Raw genomic sequence first — 17,300 nt, 5'->3', positions numbered from 1 at the left:
CTGCCAGGTGACTTCAGTGACCTAATTGGTCCCCCTGCTCCCTCTTTTATAATCTAGTCTCAAAAATGCAGCCAAAGCAAACTTCTGAAAATTTATCCGCTTAAAACTCTCCAGGTGCTTCCCATTGCATTTAGAACAGACTTCTCTGACTCAATCATGTAACATTGTTTCATTATTTGCCACTTTCTAGCCACATTGTTCTTTTGACTACATCGAACACATTGTGGTCTCAGGGCCTTTGCACTTGCTCTTTGCTCTTTCTTCCCCCACACCTTCACTTGGCCAGTTCCTCTAGGTCTAGTCTGAATTGTCACCTCCTCAGAGAGGCCTTCCCTGGTCACCCTATGAAATGCTGTTCTCCCCAACCTCATTCACTATCATATCATCCTATTTTACTTCTTTTGTGGCAGTCATCATTACTATCTAAGATTATCCAGGTTGTATATTTGTTTCTGTGTTTAATGACTGGCTCCACTGCTAGGATACAAATTCCTTGATGGAAGAAAGCTCACCTGTCATGTTCACTGTGGCATTTCCAGTAGTGAGGATAGTGCATTTGATAAATATTTGTTGGATTTGTTTTACAATTTCAGTTTCCACTCCATTTCCAGTACATATATGACCCCCTTCTTTTCTTGAAAACCTTGAAAACCAAAACAGCCTACTGAAATAAACTTAGAGCTTGAATGTTGTTACCCATTCCAACCTCCCTGGGAAGTTCCATTCTGAGGCTTTTCCACCACATGTGACTCCTTCCCAGCCTAACTGACATGCTCATGCCACCCGTGGGTGTTTCACCGCAGGCCTGTTTTTATAGCATCCTCCCATGCTCGCAGAGGTGCCAGCCCCTAAAGGCAAGAAAAACAGAGCCAGCCCACCCTCTGCCTCCACCCCTTGCCAGCTGACAATAAGCTCCCTCCCAGCCACTGTCTATTTCAGACAATGCTACATTGTCTCAACCCATCATCACTTGGGTAAATGGGCTCCTTCCTTCTATTCTAGCTACTCAATCATGGTGGTGCTGAGTAAAGGATGTTAACAGAAATGTTTGAGGAAAAACTGCCAGGAGTAGGAGGAAGAGAGAACCAGAATGTCCCAGCCAGTCCATTTCTGCCCTTCCTCCTCCCCACCACAGCCATTCTGCAGATGAGGATACCAAAGTCCAGAGAGGAACTGGAAGTGACTTTCACTAAGCCACCCTTCAGTGAAGTTGCAGAAGGGTGGCAATATAAAATAAGGACTGCAGGCTGCCTGAGAAACAGGTACAAGACAGGTGCGGTGATGACTTTTCTTCAAATACAAATGTCTAACTTTGCTGTTATTGGCATTTATTATTTTCAAGAGTGAACCTTCAGCTGATTCCCAAAGATCCAGAACAAGAGTCATATTTAGTAGGATAACAACAAATTGGTTTTGTGAAAGACTATGGAATAGGTCCATCCATTCTTCATGCTGTAGCACCCTGAGGACAAGTTATGCCTGGCTTACTCTCCAATGTGTGTCTAGTGCCAAAACAGTTCCTGGGACAAATTTGTTGGATCAATGAGCCCTGAGTCCCTACTTTGAAAACTTACTATCTGCCCAGATCTATGCTAAGCATTAAGAGGAATAAAAAAGGAGAAATAGATACAGTCTATTCTCTCCTTCAGCTTTTGATCTGGTTGTAAAAGAACTGCTGCAAACTAGCTTTGTGACCAAAGGCAAGTTACTCAACCTCTCTGATGCTGTTTCTTCCTCTTATCTCCCTGATAAAATAAAGATAACAGTATCTACCCCATAGAGTTATTGTGAAGCTTAAATGAAGTCAAGCATTTAAAGCTACTGGCATGTTTTAGAGTTGTTCAATAAATCAAAGTTTACAGTTCTACCAGTGTAAAATATTAGCTATATATAATTCGAGTTATTTTTGACAATTGAACTTTTTGGTAGCTCTGGGCTTGTCCCTTAAATTCCATTTAGTCAATTTATTTGAAAAGCTTTCTAGCATACTGAATTTTTTCCTGCTGTATAAAACTTGGTTGAATTCAGAGTCAGCATTATGATGGATTCATGTAATTTAATGAATGGATGAGATGTGTAAGATTGATTGTCTATTCACTAAATGGTCCCAGATCGCCCAGACCTTTTGTTTAGTTTTTCATAGGACTATTGGTCTCCTCTCTTGCTGTCAGATTGTTGTTCCTTAATTCTTACAGTTGTCAGTTTTCCCAGTTAGGTAGGGACCTAATTTGTTGTGGGCTTGAAAATGAATTAACTGGACCCATTCAAAGTGTGAGTAAACCAAGAGCATCAGACCCTGAATGAGGACCTGGGAAGGCTATGGTCTTTACTACAAACCTTGGCATCATCTGTTTTGACTTCTCAGAGATTTCCTGTTTCTTTGTATGTTCTCATCAATGATGTGTTAGACAGACATGAAAGTTCTTGGCATATATAGGCACTCAATAAAATTTATTAAATACATGAATGAAGAAGCAAGAAAACATAATCATATGTATTTAATATACCATAAACTCAAGTGGTATGTGTGAGGGTAAGGGTGAGGTGAGGGAATATAGAGTGAGGTTAGTTTGGCATGTTGGAAGAGACTAATTGAGCTAAGTCTTAAAGGAAGAGAAAGATGTTGGGTGAGGATAAAGTTGACATCATGCACGGGTATAGGAAAGAGAAAGAGTGGATGTTCCCCTGTCCTTGCTATTCTGATGGGCTTGTTTCTTCCCAGGATGACAGGAACAAGATATTTCTAAAGGATTCACTAATCCATCCATCCAAACTTTTAATAGGCATCTCATGTGCTTGGTTCATTTCCAGTAGTGGGACATAGGAAAAGAAACAAGAAATAACTTCTGCATTGAGGGAGCTCTCTTTGTGACTCAAGTAAAAACAATCTAGATATACATGATTTGTTTCCCTCAACCTCCAATCCATTAGAAAGTCTTATTGATTCTGACTCCAAAGTATTCCTCAACTCCATCCATTTGCCACCATCCTGGTCCAGTGGACTCTTGCCTGGACTATATAATCACATCCTAAGTGAACTCCCTGCTTCCATCTTTGTCAATTCTCCGTGAAGCAGCCAGAGTGATCTATTTAATCATATCAGGTCACTTCCAAACACATAAAACTCCCATGCTTCTAGCAGCACTTGGAATAAAATCTAGTTGCCTTTCAGTGGGCTCAGGCTCTATATGATCTGGCTCTGCCTGCTGTCCAAATCCATCCTGCCCTGCTCTTCCCCTCAGTCACTATGCTACAATTTCATTGACCATCTTTTTGCTCCATGAGCACAGCAAGTTTGTAGTTCTGCCATCTGCCTCATGGCCTTTGCACTAGCAGCTGCCTCTTCTGGAATGTTCTTTTCCTTGATCCTGCATGGCTGTATCCTTCTCACCAATCACAGTTTAAATTTCTTCTTCTCAAAGAAGTCACCTGCAACTACCCAAATGAAGGTAGCACCTTGTCATTCTCATACCATCTTATTTTTATTCTCTGCCTAGCTCCAATTATTCTCTCAAATTATCTGGGTTAAATATTTATTTATTTCCCATCTTTTCCCACTGTCACCATGAGAGGCAGGACCTTCCCTACCTGGTTCATTACTCTATCTCAGAATGTTTATTAAGTAATACAATTTATTGCAGGAGTGAGTGAATGATGATTGAATGAATGAGTAGTAAGGGAGATAAATATGAAAAGAGATGATTACAGTATGACATGACAAATGCCGTAAAAAAGATGGGAACAAAGAACTATGGGATTCCAGAGCAGAAGACAACCAATTCTGACAAGTATTTGGGGGGAAAATTCTTAGATTTGGATCCCCAGAGGTAATGAAAGTTCACCAGTCCAAAAAGAAAAAAAAAAGGTTGAAAATTCATTTTTCATCTCCTTTCCTGGTCTGCTGGTCAACTGACTCTGTGTCCAATTCAGAGAGAGCTAAAGACATGAGAGAACATTTTCGTACTTAAGATTTCACCTCTGTGATGCCCAGCTCATGTAAGACAGTGTCTAAGCTGAATCTACTACTGTGTCTGCTTACCAGAATTCTAAGACTGGTTACTTCTTCCTCAAGTCTTCTCAAGATTGGATGGAAGATTTTCCTTAAATTAGGGAAGGAAAGGACATGCTTTAATTTCCTAAAGTGTTTCACATACACTTGCTTCAGATATTCCCTAGCTCTGAAGGAGGGCAACATGGATATTCTTGTTTTGAAGACAAGAAAACTGAGGAGCAGCAGGGGCTCAGTTTTAGGAGTCAGAAGCTACATTAAGTAAGTACTTTTGCCTGTCCTCTTTTTATTGTGTGCTATAAATGTCTGACATTGCTTAACCATTCTAAAGTCCCTTTCTTATTTGCCACCATTGATTGACCTCCTGATTTGTCCCAAAGGTCAACAACCAATCAGATTCTCTCATGAAAATTTGAACTAAGTTCCAGAGGCTATGAGCAAATTCTATTGGGTGTTTGCACTGAGAGATCCTGATGTAGACACTTGGACTGGCAGTCACATTAGGCCATGAGGAAGGTGAGTAAACAGAAAAGGAGATAAGGTGCATTCCCCCCAGAAGCCATAGGGGGAGTTTCTACAGTCCCTAGGCTTGTGGTTCCATTCCCTGGGAGACCTGGTTATACACTGGTTCCTGTTTTTCAATATCTGAAATTGAGGTAACCCTATTTTTAGGTGATACTGTCAGGTTTGGGGTTAGGATCCTACATGGGTAATTGGCTATAATTTAAAAAAATAGGTCATCCTTTATTCAGGCAAAAACTGTCTTGCTGTTGGCAGTAGGTGTTAAGGTCTTTGCCACTGCAACTCTCACTTGAGATCACAATGTGTGTGTGTGAGAGAGAGAGGTGGGGAGGGAGGGAGGGAAGGAGTGAGAGAGAGAGACAGAGAGAGAGAGAGAGAAAAAAAAATTAGAGAGAGAGAAACAGAGATCAGAATCTCCATGGACAAGACTGCTTTTCTGGCTCCTAGCATGCAGGTGGGGACTAAGGCAAGTGGCATAATGGCAGGAGAGAAAGGTAGCTGTTTTAGAAAAATGTTCCCCAGATTGCCCACCCCTAGTAGGTGAAAGATTGTTGCACAGAGTGTTGGGTTGAAGACATCTGTAAAAATAAGACAACACCTACCAGTACTGGGCTTGGGGAAACATATGCATGTGTACCAATGACTTCCAGGCTCATGATCAGGCTACAGATTTGACCACCTGGTTGTGTCTGCTCCTTGGATTTGCCTGGCAAATCATCATCATTCCAGGAAGGGGATGTATTATTCAGGGCTCTCCAGAGAAATAGAACCAATGGAATATACATATATATAGAACTCCTTCTTCCTCGAGACGTCCATCTTTTTCTTAAGGCTTTCAATGGATTGGATGAGGCCCACCCACATTAGGAAGCATAATCTACATTACTCAAAGTCTACTGATTTAAATGTTAATTATATCTAATGGAATACTTTCCCCAAAACATCTAGAATGATGTCTGACAAAAAAACAAAAACAAAAAAACCACTGGATACTAAAGCCTAGCCAAGCTGACACATAAAATGAACCATCACAGGGGCAAAGTGGGCATATTGGTAAAAGTCATTCTCTGTACGGTATATTATTGTTTACAAAGTTTGTGCTCATCCATGATCACATCAAATCCTTATAACATCTATACGAAGAGGAATATTAACTTCCCTATTTTATAGATGAGCAAATCTAAGTTCAGAGACAAGATTACATTGTTGATGATGGTGGAGAGGGGATTTCAGCCCAAGTTGTCTAACTCAGGTCTGTGTTCTTCTAACTATATCACACTCCTTATGACTGGGTTCATGATGTCACTTCCCTACTATGACCCTACTGGTTTTCTTCCTTGCATGAGCTCAGAGAGACTTTCTTGCAAGCCTCTCTGAGCTGACTGGCTCACAAAGAGCATGGGTTTTATTTTGTAGCTCTGTCTTGTGAGCAATCTCAATGGGCCTCTCTGGGACAGGGCCCAGGAGTGTAATATATGTGAATGTTTCTGAGTGAGCATGAGCTTCCACCCCAGCTGCAATTCCCTCACCTCTGCCATCCCCTCATCCTACAGCTGGGCCTCCTTCCTACAACCAGACCTGGATAGTGATGGTTGGAGCTGGCAGAGATCCAGCTGGGTACTGTCTGGTCCTCATCAATCCCTCCTGCTCTGATGCCAGACAAGTGTAGCTCCCTTCCTGAGCCCCAATCTCTTCCTGCCTCCCAAATAGGGGCCCGGCCGCAGGATTGGCCTTCTGCTTTGGTGTGTGTCTTGAGCTCCTGTTCTAATGGGATGTTTGTGTACATAACACCCTGAGAATGCTGGACCCACCTGGTCTTCACCAGACAGTCGTATAGAAAGATCTGCCTGTGGCTATGGACAGGCCCTGCAGCCGGGTGGAACCTGGAGACTTTGGAAAGGCCAGGACTCTCTCCTGCCAAGACCAATAGGACTCCTTGCTTTCCCACCTTGGGCACCCTGTGTGATGGGGCAAGTTTTGATTGGATGATAGGATTGGAGGGGGAGTGGAAAGAGAGAAATGTCCACGGTAGTGCCTTTCCAGACATGTCTGGCCTCCCCTTTTACTCTTTGGACCTGACCTCAACTTAGGAGAGGAGAGAACATTTTTTCAGAAGTTCAAGTCTTATTTGCAGTACTGGGTTCCTGATACCCTCTCATGTGGGCACTTATGTACCAGGCCACTCCATGAAAGAGAGATAAGGAACATGGAGAGCACAAGCCTCCCAGATTCCAAAATGGCCCTGGGTAAGACAAGAAGAATGAATGACTGTCCGGAGATGGGTAACCTTGGGGATAGGATGTGTTGCCATCTAGGTTACAGAAGGTCTGGCTGTTAGGTGGCCCAGGGATCCTTGTTCTGCATGTCCAAGAAGCAGAAACGGGTCTTGACATGGAGGCAGATTTCAGTTCGGTGTTGGAAAGAGCTTGCTGTCAACCAGAGCTCTACAATCCAGAAGGCAATAAGCACTGTCTTGGGAGCTTCAGAGAGCTCCATCCAGAGAGGTGTTTGGACACAGGCTGGACAGCTCCCTGATGGGATCCTGTCCAGGGGATTCCTGGATTTAGTGGGAGGCTGAACCAGGTGCCCGGAGGCATCTTCTAACTCAGGTTGTCCAACGATACAGGTCTTCCTTAAAGTGTCAGGTGCGTCTATCCCACAGAAGAAGGGCGTTAGCAGGCATGATTGGCATGTCTCTGCCTGGCAGGTCTGCCATTGAATAGCAGCAGTTCCAGAGAGACCCTCTCTCTTTCTCTGGTCCCCTAGCCTGGGAAAGGGCTCGGGACCCTGGAAGGGGACCGGGGTGGTGAGGCCGCCGATTGGCAGCGAGGCGCCATGTGAACTGCACTGGTTGGCTGGCGGGAGGGAGGAGGAGGCGGTTTCCCGGGTAACGGGAGGGCAAGGAGCGGCTGCAGCGGCAGCGGCCGCGGCTGAGAAGCGCGGGCCGGAGTGCAGTGCGAGACCGGCTGGAGGAGGCGGCTCCGCGAAGCCGGTGTGGGCGCAGGTAGGAACCCCCTATGCTACCTCCCCCAGGTCGGGTCCAGCTGGACTGCCCGGCGGCGGGACCGGCCTGGGAAAGTTTGCGGTGCAACTGGGTGGGCAAGGAGGAGAGGACTTGGGGATGCTCTGTGCTGAGCTCCGGGGTCCAGAGCAGGGTGGGGACTGCCGTTGGGGAGAGGACCGGCCCTTCATTGAGAGGCTCGGGGGCCACACCTCTGCTGCGGGACTCTGACCGAGGGCCAGGGCCTCTCAAGTCACCCGGCCGCAGCACAGATACCGGGCCAGCGGACGCATAGCCACCCGTGCGCGATGACCGCCGGCGGGCCCTTGTTCACAGATGCGCTGGGAAACTCTTCCCCAGCAGATGCGGGGCTGGGCGCCCGGCGCAGTGCTCCGAGGCTGCTCTGCGAGCTCGGGGGCGCACTTTCCCGGCCTCCAGCGACACTGCTCACGCCCCCATCCGGAGTGGGTGTGTGTCCCTCTGGGCGTACGTGCCTGAGGCTGTGCCACCTCCTGTGCGTGTTTTTGTGTTTCTGACTGTCCTGTTTGCGTGTCTCTGCGGGTTCCCCTCTGCGTGATTGTGTCTCTGGGTGTATCTCCGCGTCTGGGTCCCTCTGTGTTTGCTGTTGGCATGGGTGTCTGTGAACGCCCTCTCCAGGTGCTTGTGTCTGAATACCGCTATTTGTGGATCCTTCTGTCAGCGTCTCTGTGTTTTCAGTCTGTGTGTGTCCTCCTCTCTGTGTGCTAGTCTCTAGGTGTATCTATGAGTGTGTGTGTTTTCTGTCTGCGCCTCTGTTTTCTAGCTGCGTCTGTCTCCGAATGTAGGTCCAGTACCTGTCTGCGCGGGTCCCTCTGTGAGGGCGTGCTTCCTCGTCTGTAATCTGAGCTTCTATGGTTATCTGTGTATATGGATGTGCGTCTGTAAGTCTGTATGTGTATCTGTCTGCATGTCTGCGAGTATCTGCTGTGCTTGTGTTGGTCTATGTCTCTTCGCTGTGCCTGTCTGTCCATACGTGTTATGTGTTGGTGGGGGTGGTGTAGGTGGATCGGATCCGAGCCAAGCCGGGGGCAACTAGGCCAGGCCTGCGGTTGCCCTGGCTCTCGCTCTCCCACGCTCCGGTTAGCTGCGGGCGGCGGGCTAGGGCGCGGGCGGGGAGGGGGCGCCCGAGCACTGGGAGCCGCGGTGCCTCCCGGGTGTGCGCTCCGCTGAGCCGGCTCCTTTCTTGCCTGCATAGGGACTCAGGCGGCGGCGGTGGCAGCCCGCGTCGCCCAGCTGGGGCCCTAGTGACTTATTTTTGTGTGTGATCCTTTCTTTTCTTCAGGGAAGAGGCGGAGCACGCTCCGCTCGCTCGCAGTGCACAGATAAAGGCGCCAGGGTTGGCGGCTGGGTCAGCCCTCCCTCCCCTGTGGCTTAGCAGAAGTGGCCGGCTCGCAGGCTCCCTTTGGGAGCAAAAAAGCCCCTAGATTAGAAACTCAGCCCAGAAACCATCATGCCTCCTTGGTTCTCTTTCATACCTCTTATGTAACTTATTTATTGATTGATTAATGAAAAGTTAGATTTCCAAGAAGCTCTTCTGTTTCCCCTATTAACACCAAGGGCTAATTAAAAATGCGATTTTGGTGATAAGTGTTAATTAGACCGTTGGAAAGACCCTTCTTTTAGATGCACCCTTCTTTTAGAAGCTTAACTCCAGGTATAAGATGAGACAGGTCAGGCCCCCCAGCCCTCCAACCTTTAATCCAGATTTAAAAAAACAGTTTCCCCAGTCCCGGCAGCCACTGGAGAGAAGGACAGGAGTGAGGAGGGGCATTGCCTGATTTTGCAAACTTTGGGAAAATCTAAGGATATTTTGCCAAAGCTGGGCTCACAATTCCAACACCCACGGCAAAAGGAGTAAGTTATACCTAAGAAGGCCTGGCCTGTGACTTGTCTGGCACCTGGAATCCTAAATTGGCATTTAACAGGGAATGAAGTTTTACTGTAGGAAGGGACTTCAGCGGGTCCCTCTGAAGGATGCTTCTACCTCTAAGACTAGGCAGCTTTTTCCTGTACCATCTATGTTCTGGGCTATATCTCCAAACCCGTCTTTAACCTCCGCCCCACCCGCCCTCCCACCGCCGGGGGTTGCCCAGAGGAAGAAGGATTTGGGCAGATGTGGAATGGGAGTTTGAAGCCTTTTGGAGGCTGTTTGTACCAGGCAGGAAAAAGTCTTGGCAGTGTGTTCAGAAGATCTTCAGTAAGACTGGGCTTGTCTTCTGAACTTTGAGGAGAAGCCAGGGCTTGCCCTCAATGCTCCCCACTCATCTTATGGTGCAGTTTGGCCAAGCCTTCTTGTTTTTCTCCTTTCCCTTGCAGCTGCTCCTGACTGACTTATGACACAGAGAGGAGAAGCTGCTGATACATTGCTGCATTTAGGGATCAATCCAGCAAGCATGTCCATTTCTCAACAATTCAGTTAAATGTTTCCTGAGTCCTTTCTTTCAGCTTATTTTCATTCAAGTGTATTTAAACATCCTGAGATTTCTCTGGCAGTAGGAAACCAGAGCTTTTACATCAGAGCATACTCTCTTGAAGTCCCCTCTGCCCAGTCAGGAAATAGACTGGATGTGGCAGCTAGCTAGCTGACAACAGCATCCTTGCTTCTCCTCTTTCTCCTGTAACTCTCTACCCTCTGGCTCCAGCACAAGGACAGCAACAGCCCCAGAACTGGTGGAGACTGACTCCTAGAAAAAAACAAAAGGCTCACAGGAGGTGTTGAACATCCTCCCACTTCCTGCTGGTTGGGAGGTATTTCTGTGGCGACAGCGTCTGTCCCCATGTGCGCTTGGGGCGTGTGTGCCGGCTGGTGTGATGGGATGTGACAGGGTCTCACCCGGGAGGGAGCTCCAGCACAGGGGCCTGGCACAGAGTGCAGAGCTGTTCTCAGATACAGAGAAAGCCCAGAGCTGTCAATGAGGCAGCCCCAATGGAGAAGGCCTTCCAAGCAGGAGACCCTTTTTGGCACCTGGCTTTTTTTTCTTTTATTATTATTCATGAGGAGGGCCAGTAGCTATGAAAAGTGTAGATTCTGAACTCAGCCTGCTTGTGAAAAGCCAAACAACAGTACTCCTTCCAGAGAGCATGGATATGAGCAGGAACTTTGAAGTCAGACCTGGGTTCAAATTTTAGACCCACACTTCCTCGCTGTGTAACTCTAGGCTAGTTACTTGACCTCTCTTATCTTCAGTCGTCTCATCTCGAATACAAGGCTAAACATCTCTATTTGAAGCAAAAGAAGTGACACACAGCATGCCCTTAACAGAGATGTGCTGAATAAATGAATACATGAAGCAGTAGTTAGCGCTAAGCATATAGCAAACATTCAGTACATGTTAGCAATTACCATTTGATCACCTACTCTGTGTTAATAGGTGATCTTGATCTTTCCAATTTTGTGTGGTACCATTTTCCTCACTTTATAGATGAGAAAACTGAGATTTGGATTAAGTTACTGGCTCAGGGCCACACAAGAAGCTGCAGTGTTGAGATTTGAACCTAGGTCTGCCTGAGTCTTTTAGTTTGAGGTTTCAATTGGATTCAGAAAAGGGTAATATGTATAGCCAGTTTGTCAGAGTTTACTTGCATTGTGGTCTGGAGCTAAAAAGAATGATTCTGAGGTTTCACCTTTGCAAAGGATCCCTTGAAGAGGCTGTGGAGATAGTGGTAGTGAGCAGCAAGAGAGTATCTACTTTTTTCTAAAAGCTCAGCTACTTCCTGGGTCAGCAGAGGGCTTCAGTCATTCTGTCTATAATGTCACCCACTCTTGGGTATACAAGATAACCTTCTGAACATTCTGCTCCTCACTGATTCTTACCAAATTCAGAACATCTGTGACTTGGGAATTCACTTGCAGAAGTCTGTTCTGGCCGAGTGTTTCACGTGTGTGGGACAAGCCTTGAATTAAGATGGATGTACCTGCGAAGTCACATCCCCTCTACTGCTTCTCTCCCAAGCATCTGCTAGTCCTTCTCCTCCTCCTCCCCCCTCACAAGCCCTCTGTGGCCCAGTCTCATGTCCGCCTCTTAACCTGCTTTGGCACTGAGCTGTGCGGAAGCCTTTTGTGATAGGGGATGGCTTCGGCCTTATTCCAAAGTAGCCACCAGTCAGGACAGCTGCAAGGGAGGGTCTGTGGGTTTCTGTCTAGTGCCCGCTGCGGCCGGATCTGGCCACAGCTCTCCCGGAGGCTGGCATGGCCTGAATTGTGGAATGGCTAGTGCGTTCATTACAAATGCTGGCAAGACTAGTGCCTTTTAGTAAAGAGCTCCCCACCCCCCATTCCTTTCCTTCCTGATGGTGCTGGTGTTGTGGGAGGAGGCATTCATAATTACTTGTTGATGCATGATCTTCATAGGATCCTCAGATATGTCCCCACCTCTTGGACTACTTATGGGAGGGTGTACCAAGTGTGAATATTTTTCTTGGTGCAGAGGTTCCTTCCTCTCTCCTCCCTCCCTGTCCCTCCAAGCTTCTGTGACGTCAGCCAGGAGGTGACTGAGTGTCTGCTCTATCTGCAGGTTCCCAGGCAGGGAATGCGGCTCCATAGACAGTTGCTTTTCGGCCCTGAGACAATCTCGGCTGCTCTTTCTCACCCTCCCTGAGGACCCTGGTGTCTCGCCTGCCATACACTGCCTCCTGCAGCTGTAATTGGGGGAAAAATGTTGATGCTTTGTGCTTCACAGACCATTGCTTCTCTGTCTCTTCATACTTTGATGCCTTATTTCTCTGATGATGATGATGATGATGATGATCATGCACCCCATGGAAGTTCGAAAGATAACTCATTTCCAGCTCCGGTGTGCTTATTTCCAGAACGTGAGAAGTGGGGAGCCCGAGAGGCCCCTGGAGGTTGCTTGTCCATGGATGTGCTCAGAGGAGCTTGGAAAAAGATCATCGGCTGCTGCCTGGTTCAGGCCTCACTATGTGGCTCCAGGTGGTGGGAAAGACAGCTCAAAAATCTGTACTTTTCTACAAAAGACAAATCTGACTGTTGAACATTTTCTCCTCAGGTATGGGTCTTACACCATGAAGGAAGATGACAGCCCAGGAGGGGAGCCACTGCTGTGATGAACGCTTGCAGGAGCCATGAGGGGCGGCTTTCCATGCAGTGTTTGCAGTGATTTATGGGAGTCAGGGGCTGCCAGAGAGGGATGTGGATGTTATCAGCTTGGTGGATTAAATGCCCATTTACATTGTTATTGACATATAAATTATCTGTGCCAAGGAGACAGTGAAGGAAAGGGTTTCTGGGGCAGTAATGTGGTATGTGCCTCAGGATATGGACTTGCCTTTGCCCAAATCTGTCCTCTGGGCTCTCATGAAGGGAGTCTCAGACCTAAAGTAAAACCCCAAGACTTAGCTCTCATGATGCCGGCAGCAGTCACCCTCATTGCAAAGGCAGCGGTGCTGAGTGAGGTTCCCGAGTGGATTTTAAGAAGACAGGAAGACCTTTGAAGAGGTGGTGCTGATTTCCTTGGCTGGCGGGAACTCTGTCTGGTGGTTGCATGCATCACTTTTGTGTGGGTTATTTTGTTCCTCTGTGGATTTGGAAGCATCGCTGAAGGAGAGAGAGGATTTTATTTCTGGGAAATGGAATCGGTTTCTGAGTCCAGCCAACAGCAGAAGAGAAAGCCAGTTACCCACGGACTGGAAGATCAAAAGAGGGTAAGTGGCAGAACTTTGTTGCTTGATTGGATTATGGTGCTGGAATTGCTAAGTGTGATTCAGAGAGCACAGGTGGTCATCATTGAGCATGCTTGTCTGTCTTTCTCTCCGGAAGGAGGTAGCATGGTGGCTTGAGATTTGCTACGTCTTGATGTTGGGTGTCTTGACTTACTGGTAGGCAAGAAGAAAGATAAAGAAAATGGAAAAAAATTCAGTCCTGGCAGCCAAAAAGGCAAAGATTTATAAGCGTTAACTGAGGGAGTTAACAAAAAATGTTGGTGTTCTCAAAGTCCAATATGAGTTTCTTTGTACTGAAGTCCCCTTCGGGATTCACACACTCTTAGCACCTTTTGGAAATGTTGCTCCTGCAGCGGAGGTTTTGTTTGAATTATTCTCTGTGTGGTTAACTGGCTCTTGTGTTTATGGATCAAAAACATATTCTACTGCACTCTTTGGCCCTATCTGTGAGAATGTCACAGCCATTTAAAATGGCCTGTTGAGTGTAGGTCATTTGCTGTCATTGGTCTGAAAGCTGCAGTCACCCAGGACCTGTGTCTACCAGTTAAAGTTCAACTTGTCTTTAAAAGGCAGACGCGTTGGGGAGTAGCATAGAGTGGCTGGTTGTCTAGGAAGAAAGTTGAAGCTACATCTTCTCACTCTTGGGGCATAGCTAAGACCAGGGGGTGGCAAGGGTTAAATACAGTTCTAGCAGAGTCCAAATTTGTGTTGAGCTGAAAATAATTTCTGATATTTCCTTTGAAATGTTGTGGATGGTAAAAAAAAAAAAAAAAAAAAGACTTCTGATGTTCTTTCAGAGTGGTGTGAGTATCCCTTTCCTCCTGAGTCTCAGAGATTGACTCTTCCCAGTGTGAAATACACATGGAGATGAAAACTGTCCTTCTGACTCTTCCCTATAATTTTATATGGCTCTGTGTGTGTGTGTGTGTGTGTGTGTGTGTGTGTGTGTGTGTGTATGAAAAAGGATTTTGTATTGCATTTTCTCTGACTTTCCAAGGATAAAAATAAACAAAAATAAACATTTTATAAACATAAATATTGACTCCATTCCTAACAAAAAATTCAATTTCCGAAACTGCTGTCACTGTAATTTGGGAAGAATGCCCACTATCTTGGGAACCTAGATAAGTGGGATTTGTTTTGTGGTGTTTGATTTATTAAGTGTGTAACCTACTAGACCTGTCTACTCCGATTTCTACAGAAGCTTTCGGAGAGATAGGAGAAAAATCAATAATAGTTGTGAACAGAACCCAGGACTGATTGCATTTTACTAAGTATTAGCCAAGTTTGGTATCCAGACACTTAGTGGAGGAACATTTGGGGCCTTTGACACTGTAGACAATTTTAATTGGGCTGGTACAGCAAGATAATATGCAATTATGATGGCTTCTTTTTGGCTAGGTGTAGATGTCTGCATTTCCCATCTGTTCTTGGCTCTGGCTGCGTTGGGTCCACATGTACTATGGAGCCTCTGGAAGTAGAATATAACCCCAAGTGAGGCTCTGCGGCAGCTGGGGTAACATCAATTGGTCATGCTCAGCTGACATTCATTTTAACTTGAACTCTAGCCGTCATGGCGATTATTAAATTTATAATGATATATGTAAGATCCATTTTAATGACTCTCCATGCTTGAGTGAGCTCTCACTTGCACTGGCAAAATAAGGCTTAATAGAGTATTACATTTCATCTTCTACTGAATTTTCTGGGCTGTGGTTGAAACTTTGCACAGAAAGAACAAGATTGTTTTTCCTGATAGGCATTGTGATCGAGTTCCACATTGCCCAGAGTACAGTTTCTGGGCTTCTAGAAATACCGCCACTGCAGTAGCTTCTGTTGGCGGCAGCAGCTTCTGTTGGTGTGTGCATGTGTGTGTTTGTGGGTAAACATACACCCCATTTGCGTCAAGTGTGAAGCTAAACAAGCCTCTCAGCGTGCAGCCTGGAATGTCTTGTCCACGAAGCTGAAAGGCGACTCTACAGTGTTTTGGCTCATATACCTCGGGTGAGCTGAAAACTCCTCTTCAGGGGGGATTGGCTGAAAATCCAACAAAGGCACAATCGAGGCATCTGCTGGAGAGCTGGGAAGTCTCCACCAGCATGCTTAAGTTACCAAGCATTCATTGGCACGAGATCCTCCTGGCATTTCTGTCTGTGTGTAAGAGATGTTTAGGGAAAGACAATTGTGAGATAAGTCAAGAGACAAGGCAGAGGGCTAGCTAGATTCAATTTCGCTGTATTTCCCAATGTCCCAAGAAGGAAAAGCCACTTCTCATGCACCTGGTTGTATCTTGGTGATTGTTCAGGGTTTCATATGGATGAAATGGCTAGTTTAGGGCCAACTAGGATCTGGCTCTTTGTGGGTACATGCATATACCTTCTGCAGTGAAAAGCGTCATGGACTATAGAACTAGAGACCTGGGTTCAAATGCCAATGGTGCTGTGTGCTAGCTGTGAAACCCTGGGAAACCTACTTAACCTCTCTGATTTTTAGAGTCTACATTTTCAACATAGGTCAATGGGGATGTTATTGTAGGGATATTATTAAGATTAAATGGAATAAAGCTGGGAAGGACTTTGGCACTTGGTAAATATTTAAGAAATGTTCCACATATCCTTGGGATAGATTGCAATGTGGGCTTTCTTTTTTTCCTTTTGTTCTTAGAGGGCTGCTGTGATTTTGTTTTAAATCTTTAAAAAATACTCAAGTAATACATACACATCACAAATTTGAACATTATAGAAGAATACAGAATATAAATTTCTCATTTCTCTAATTCTATCCAGCAGTGACTGCTATTAACAGTTTCGTACATATTATTCTTGACTTTTTTTGGTTTGTGTTTCTTAATAAAATGGATTCATGCCATACATATTTTTAGGAAGCTTGCTTTGTCATTTAAAATAATGTGGGTGTCTGTCTGAGTCATTACATACACACCCAAATCATGCCTTTTAGTCACTGGATAGAGTTACACTGTAGAAGTGCCAAAATTTATATAACTAATCCCTTATAGATGTATATTTAGGATGTTTCCAGGTTTTTGGTTTGGGCTCTGTTTTTTGATATTACATAATTCCAGTATTCATCTATTCAAGTATTTATGAAGTGCCTCCTTGTGCCAGGCACCTTTCTAAGAGCTAAATATAAACCAGACATACAAAGCCACTTTTTTCTTGAAGCCTATGTTTTAGATCAGTGCTCTCCAACAGAACTTCCTGCAATGATGCAAATGTTCTATTCGTGCACTGTACAAATCAGTAGCCACTAGCCATATCTGGCTACGGAGCACTTGAAATGTTACTAGTGTGGCCAAATTTTAAATTTTATTGAGTTATAATTAGTTTAAGCTTCAATAGCTGCATGTGGCTAGTGGCCACTGTGGTAGACAATACCTTTCTGAAGAGCCAACAACAGGCAAATAACTACACTATCTATTTCCAGACACTGGCCTATGCTCTAAAGAAAATAAATAGGGCAAAGTTGGTGTAGTGAGTGAGAGAGGTATACATTTCATATTTATGATTATTCTTGAATTTCCCTTTTATTATTATTATTATTATTATTATTATTATTTTATATATATATATATTTTTTGCTCCAACTAAATCATTTAGTTTCCCTTGAAGAAATAACTGAAAAAAAAAAAACCTCTTGTTTTAGTAAAACAAGGCTAAAAACAGCATTCTGCCTGTTGCATAACAAAACCGACAAGACACGGTAATAATGCCGGCTGACGGATCTACCTACAGCAGAGGTGTGGAATCCATGCACACAGATAGAACAACCGCAAAGAAAACAAAAGCAAAGAAAATTCCAAACAAACGCTGCATATACATGATGTCCCTTTTGCATTGCACTTTAGAAGGGGTGGGGGGCTTCAGCAGCAACCAAGACCCCCCTCAGTAAACCAAGGGCAAAACCCCGCAGGCAATTCCGCCACCCAGACGCGAGGGCTCAGCAGTCTCTGGAATTTCCCTTTTAATTGATGCATAACTTAGATTCAATAAAGTGTGTGCTTTTAAAGCTTACAAATCAATGAAGACGAAT

The 17,300-nt window shown here is 45.4% G+C and overlaps 1 protein-coding gene across 1 annotated transcript in view; it reads left to right on the top strand.

Annotated features, from left to right (window-relative positions):
• The first annotated feature begins 7,459 nt into the window (after nucleotides 1–7,459).
• NAV2 (neuron navigator 2) overlaps nucleotides 7,460–17,300 on the top strand; it is a 779,302-nt gene continuing 769,461 nt past the window's right edge. Inside the window, exons 1-2 of the mRNA XM_063671085.1 lie at nucleotides 7,460–7,535; nucleotides 12,578–13,232. Of these exons, the coding sequence (XP_063527155.1) occupies nucleotides 13,158–13,232 (75 nt within the window). The 5' untranslated portion in view covers nucleotides 7,460–7,535; nucleotides 12,578–13,157. The remainder of the gene's footprint in view (nucleotides 7,536–12,577; nucleotides 13,233–17,300) is intronic.

Source organism: Pongo pygmaeus, chromosome 9 (assembly GCF_028885625.2).
Source record: "Pongo pygmaeus isolate AG05252 chromosome 9, NHGRI_mPonPyg2-v2.0_pri, whole genome shotgun sequence".
NCBI lineage: Eukaryota > Metazoa > Chordata > Mammalia > Primates > Hominidae > Pongo > Pongo pygmaeus.
The sequence above is the reverse complement of the archived record's forward strand: the minus strand, read 5'-3'. Positions and strand labels throughout refer to the sequence as shown.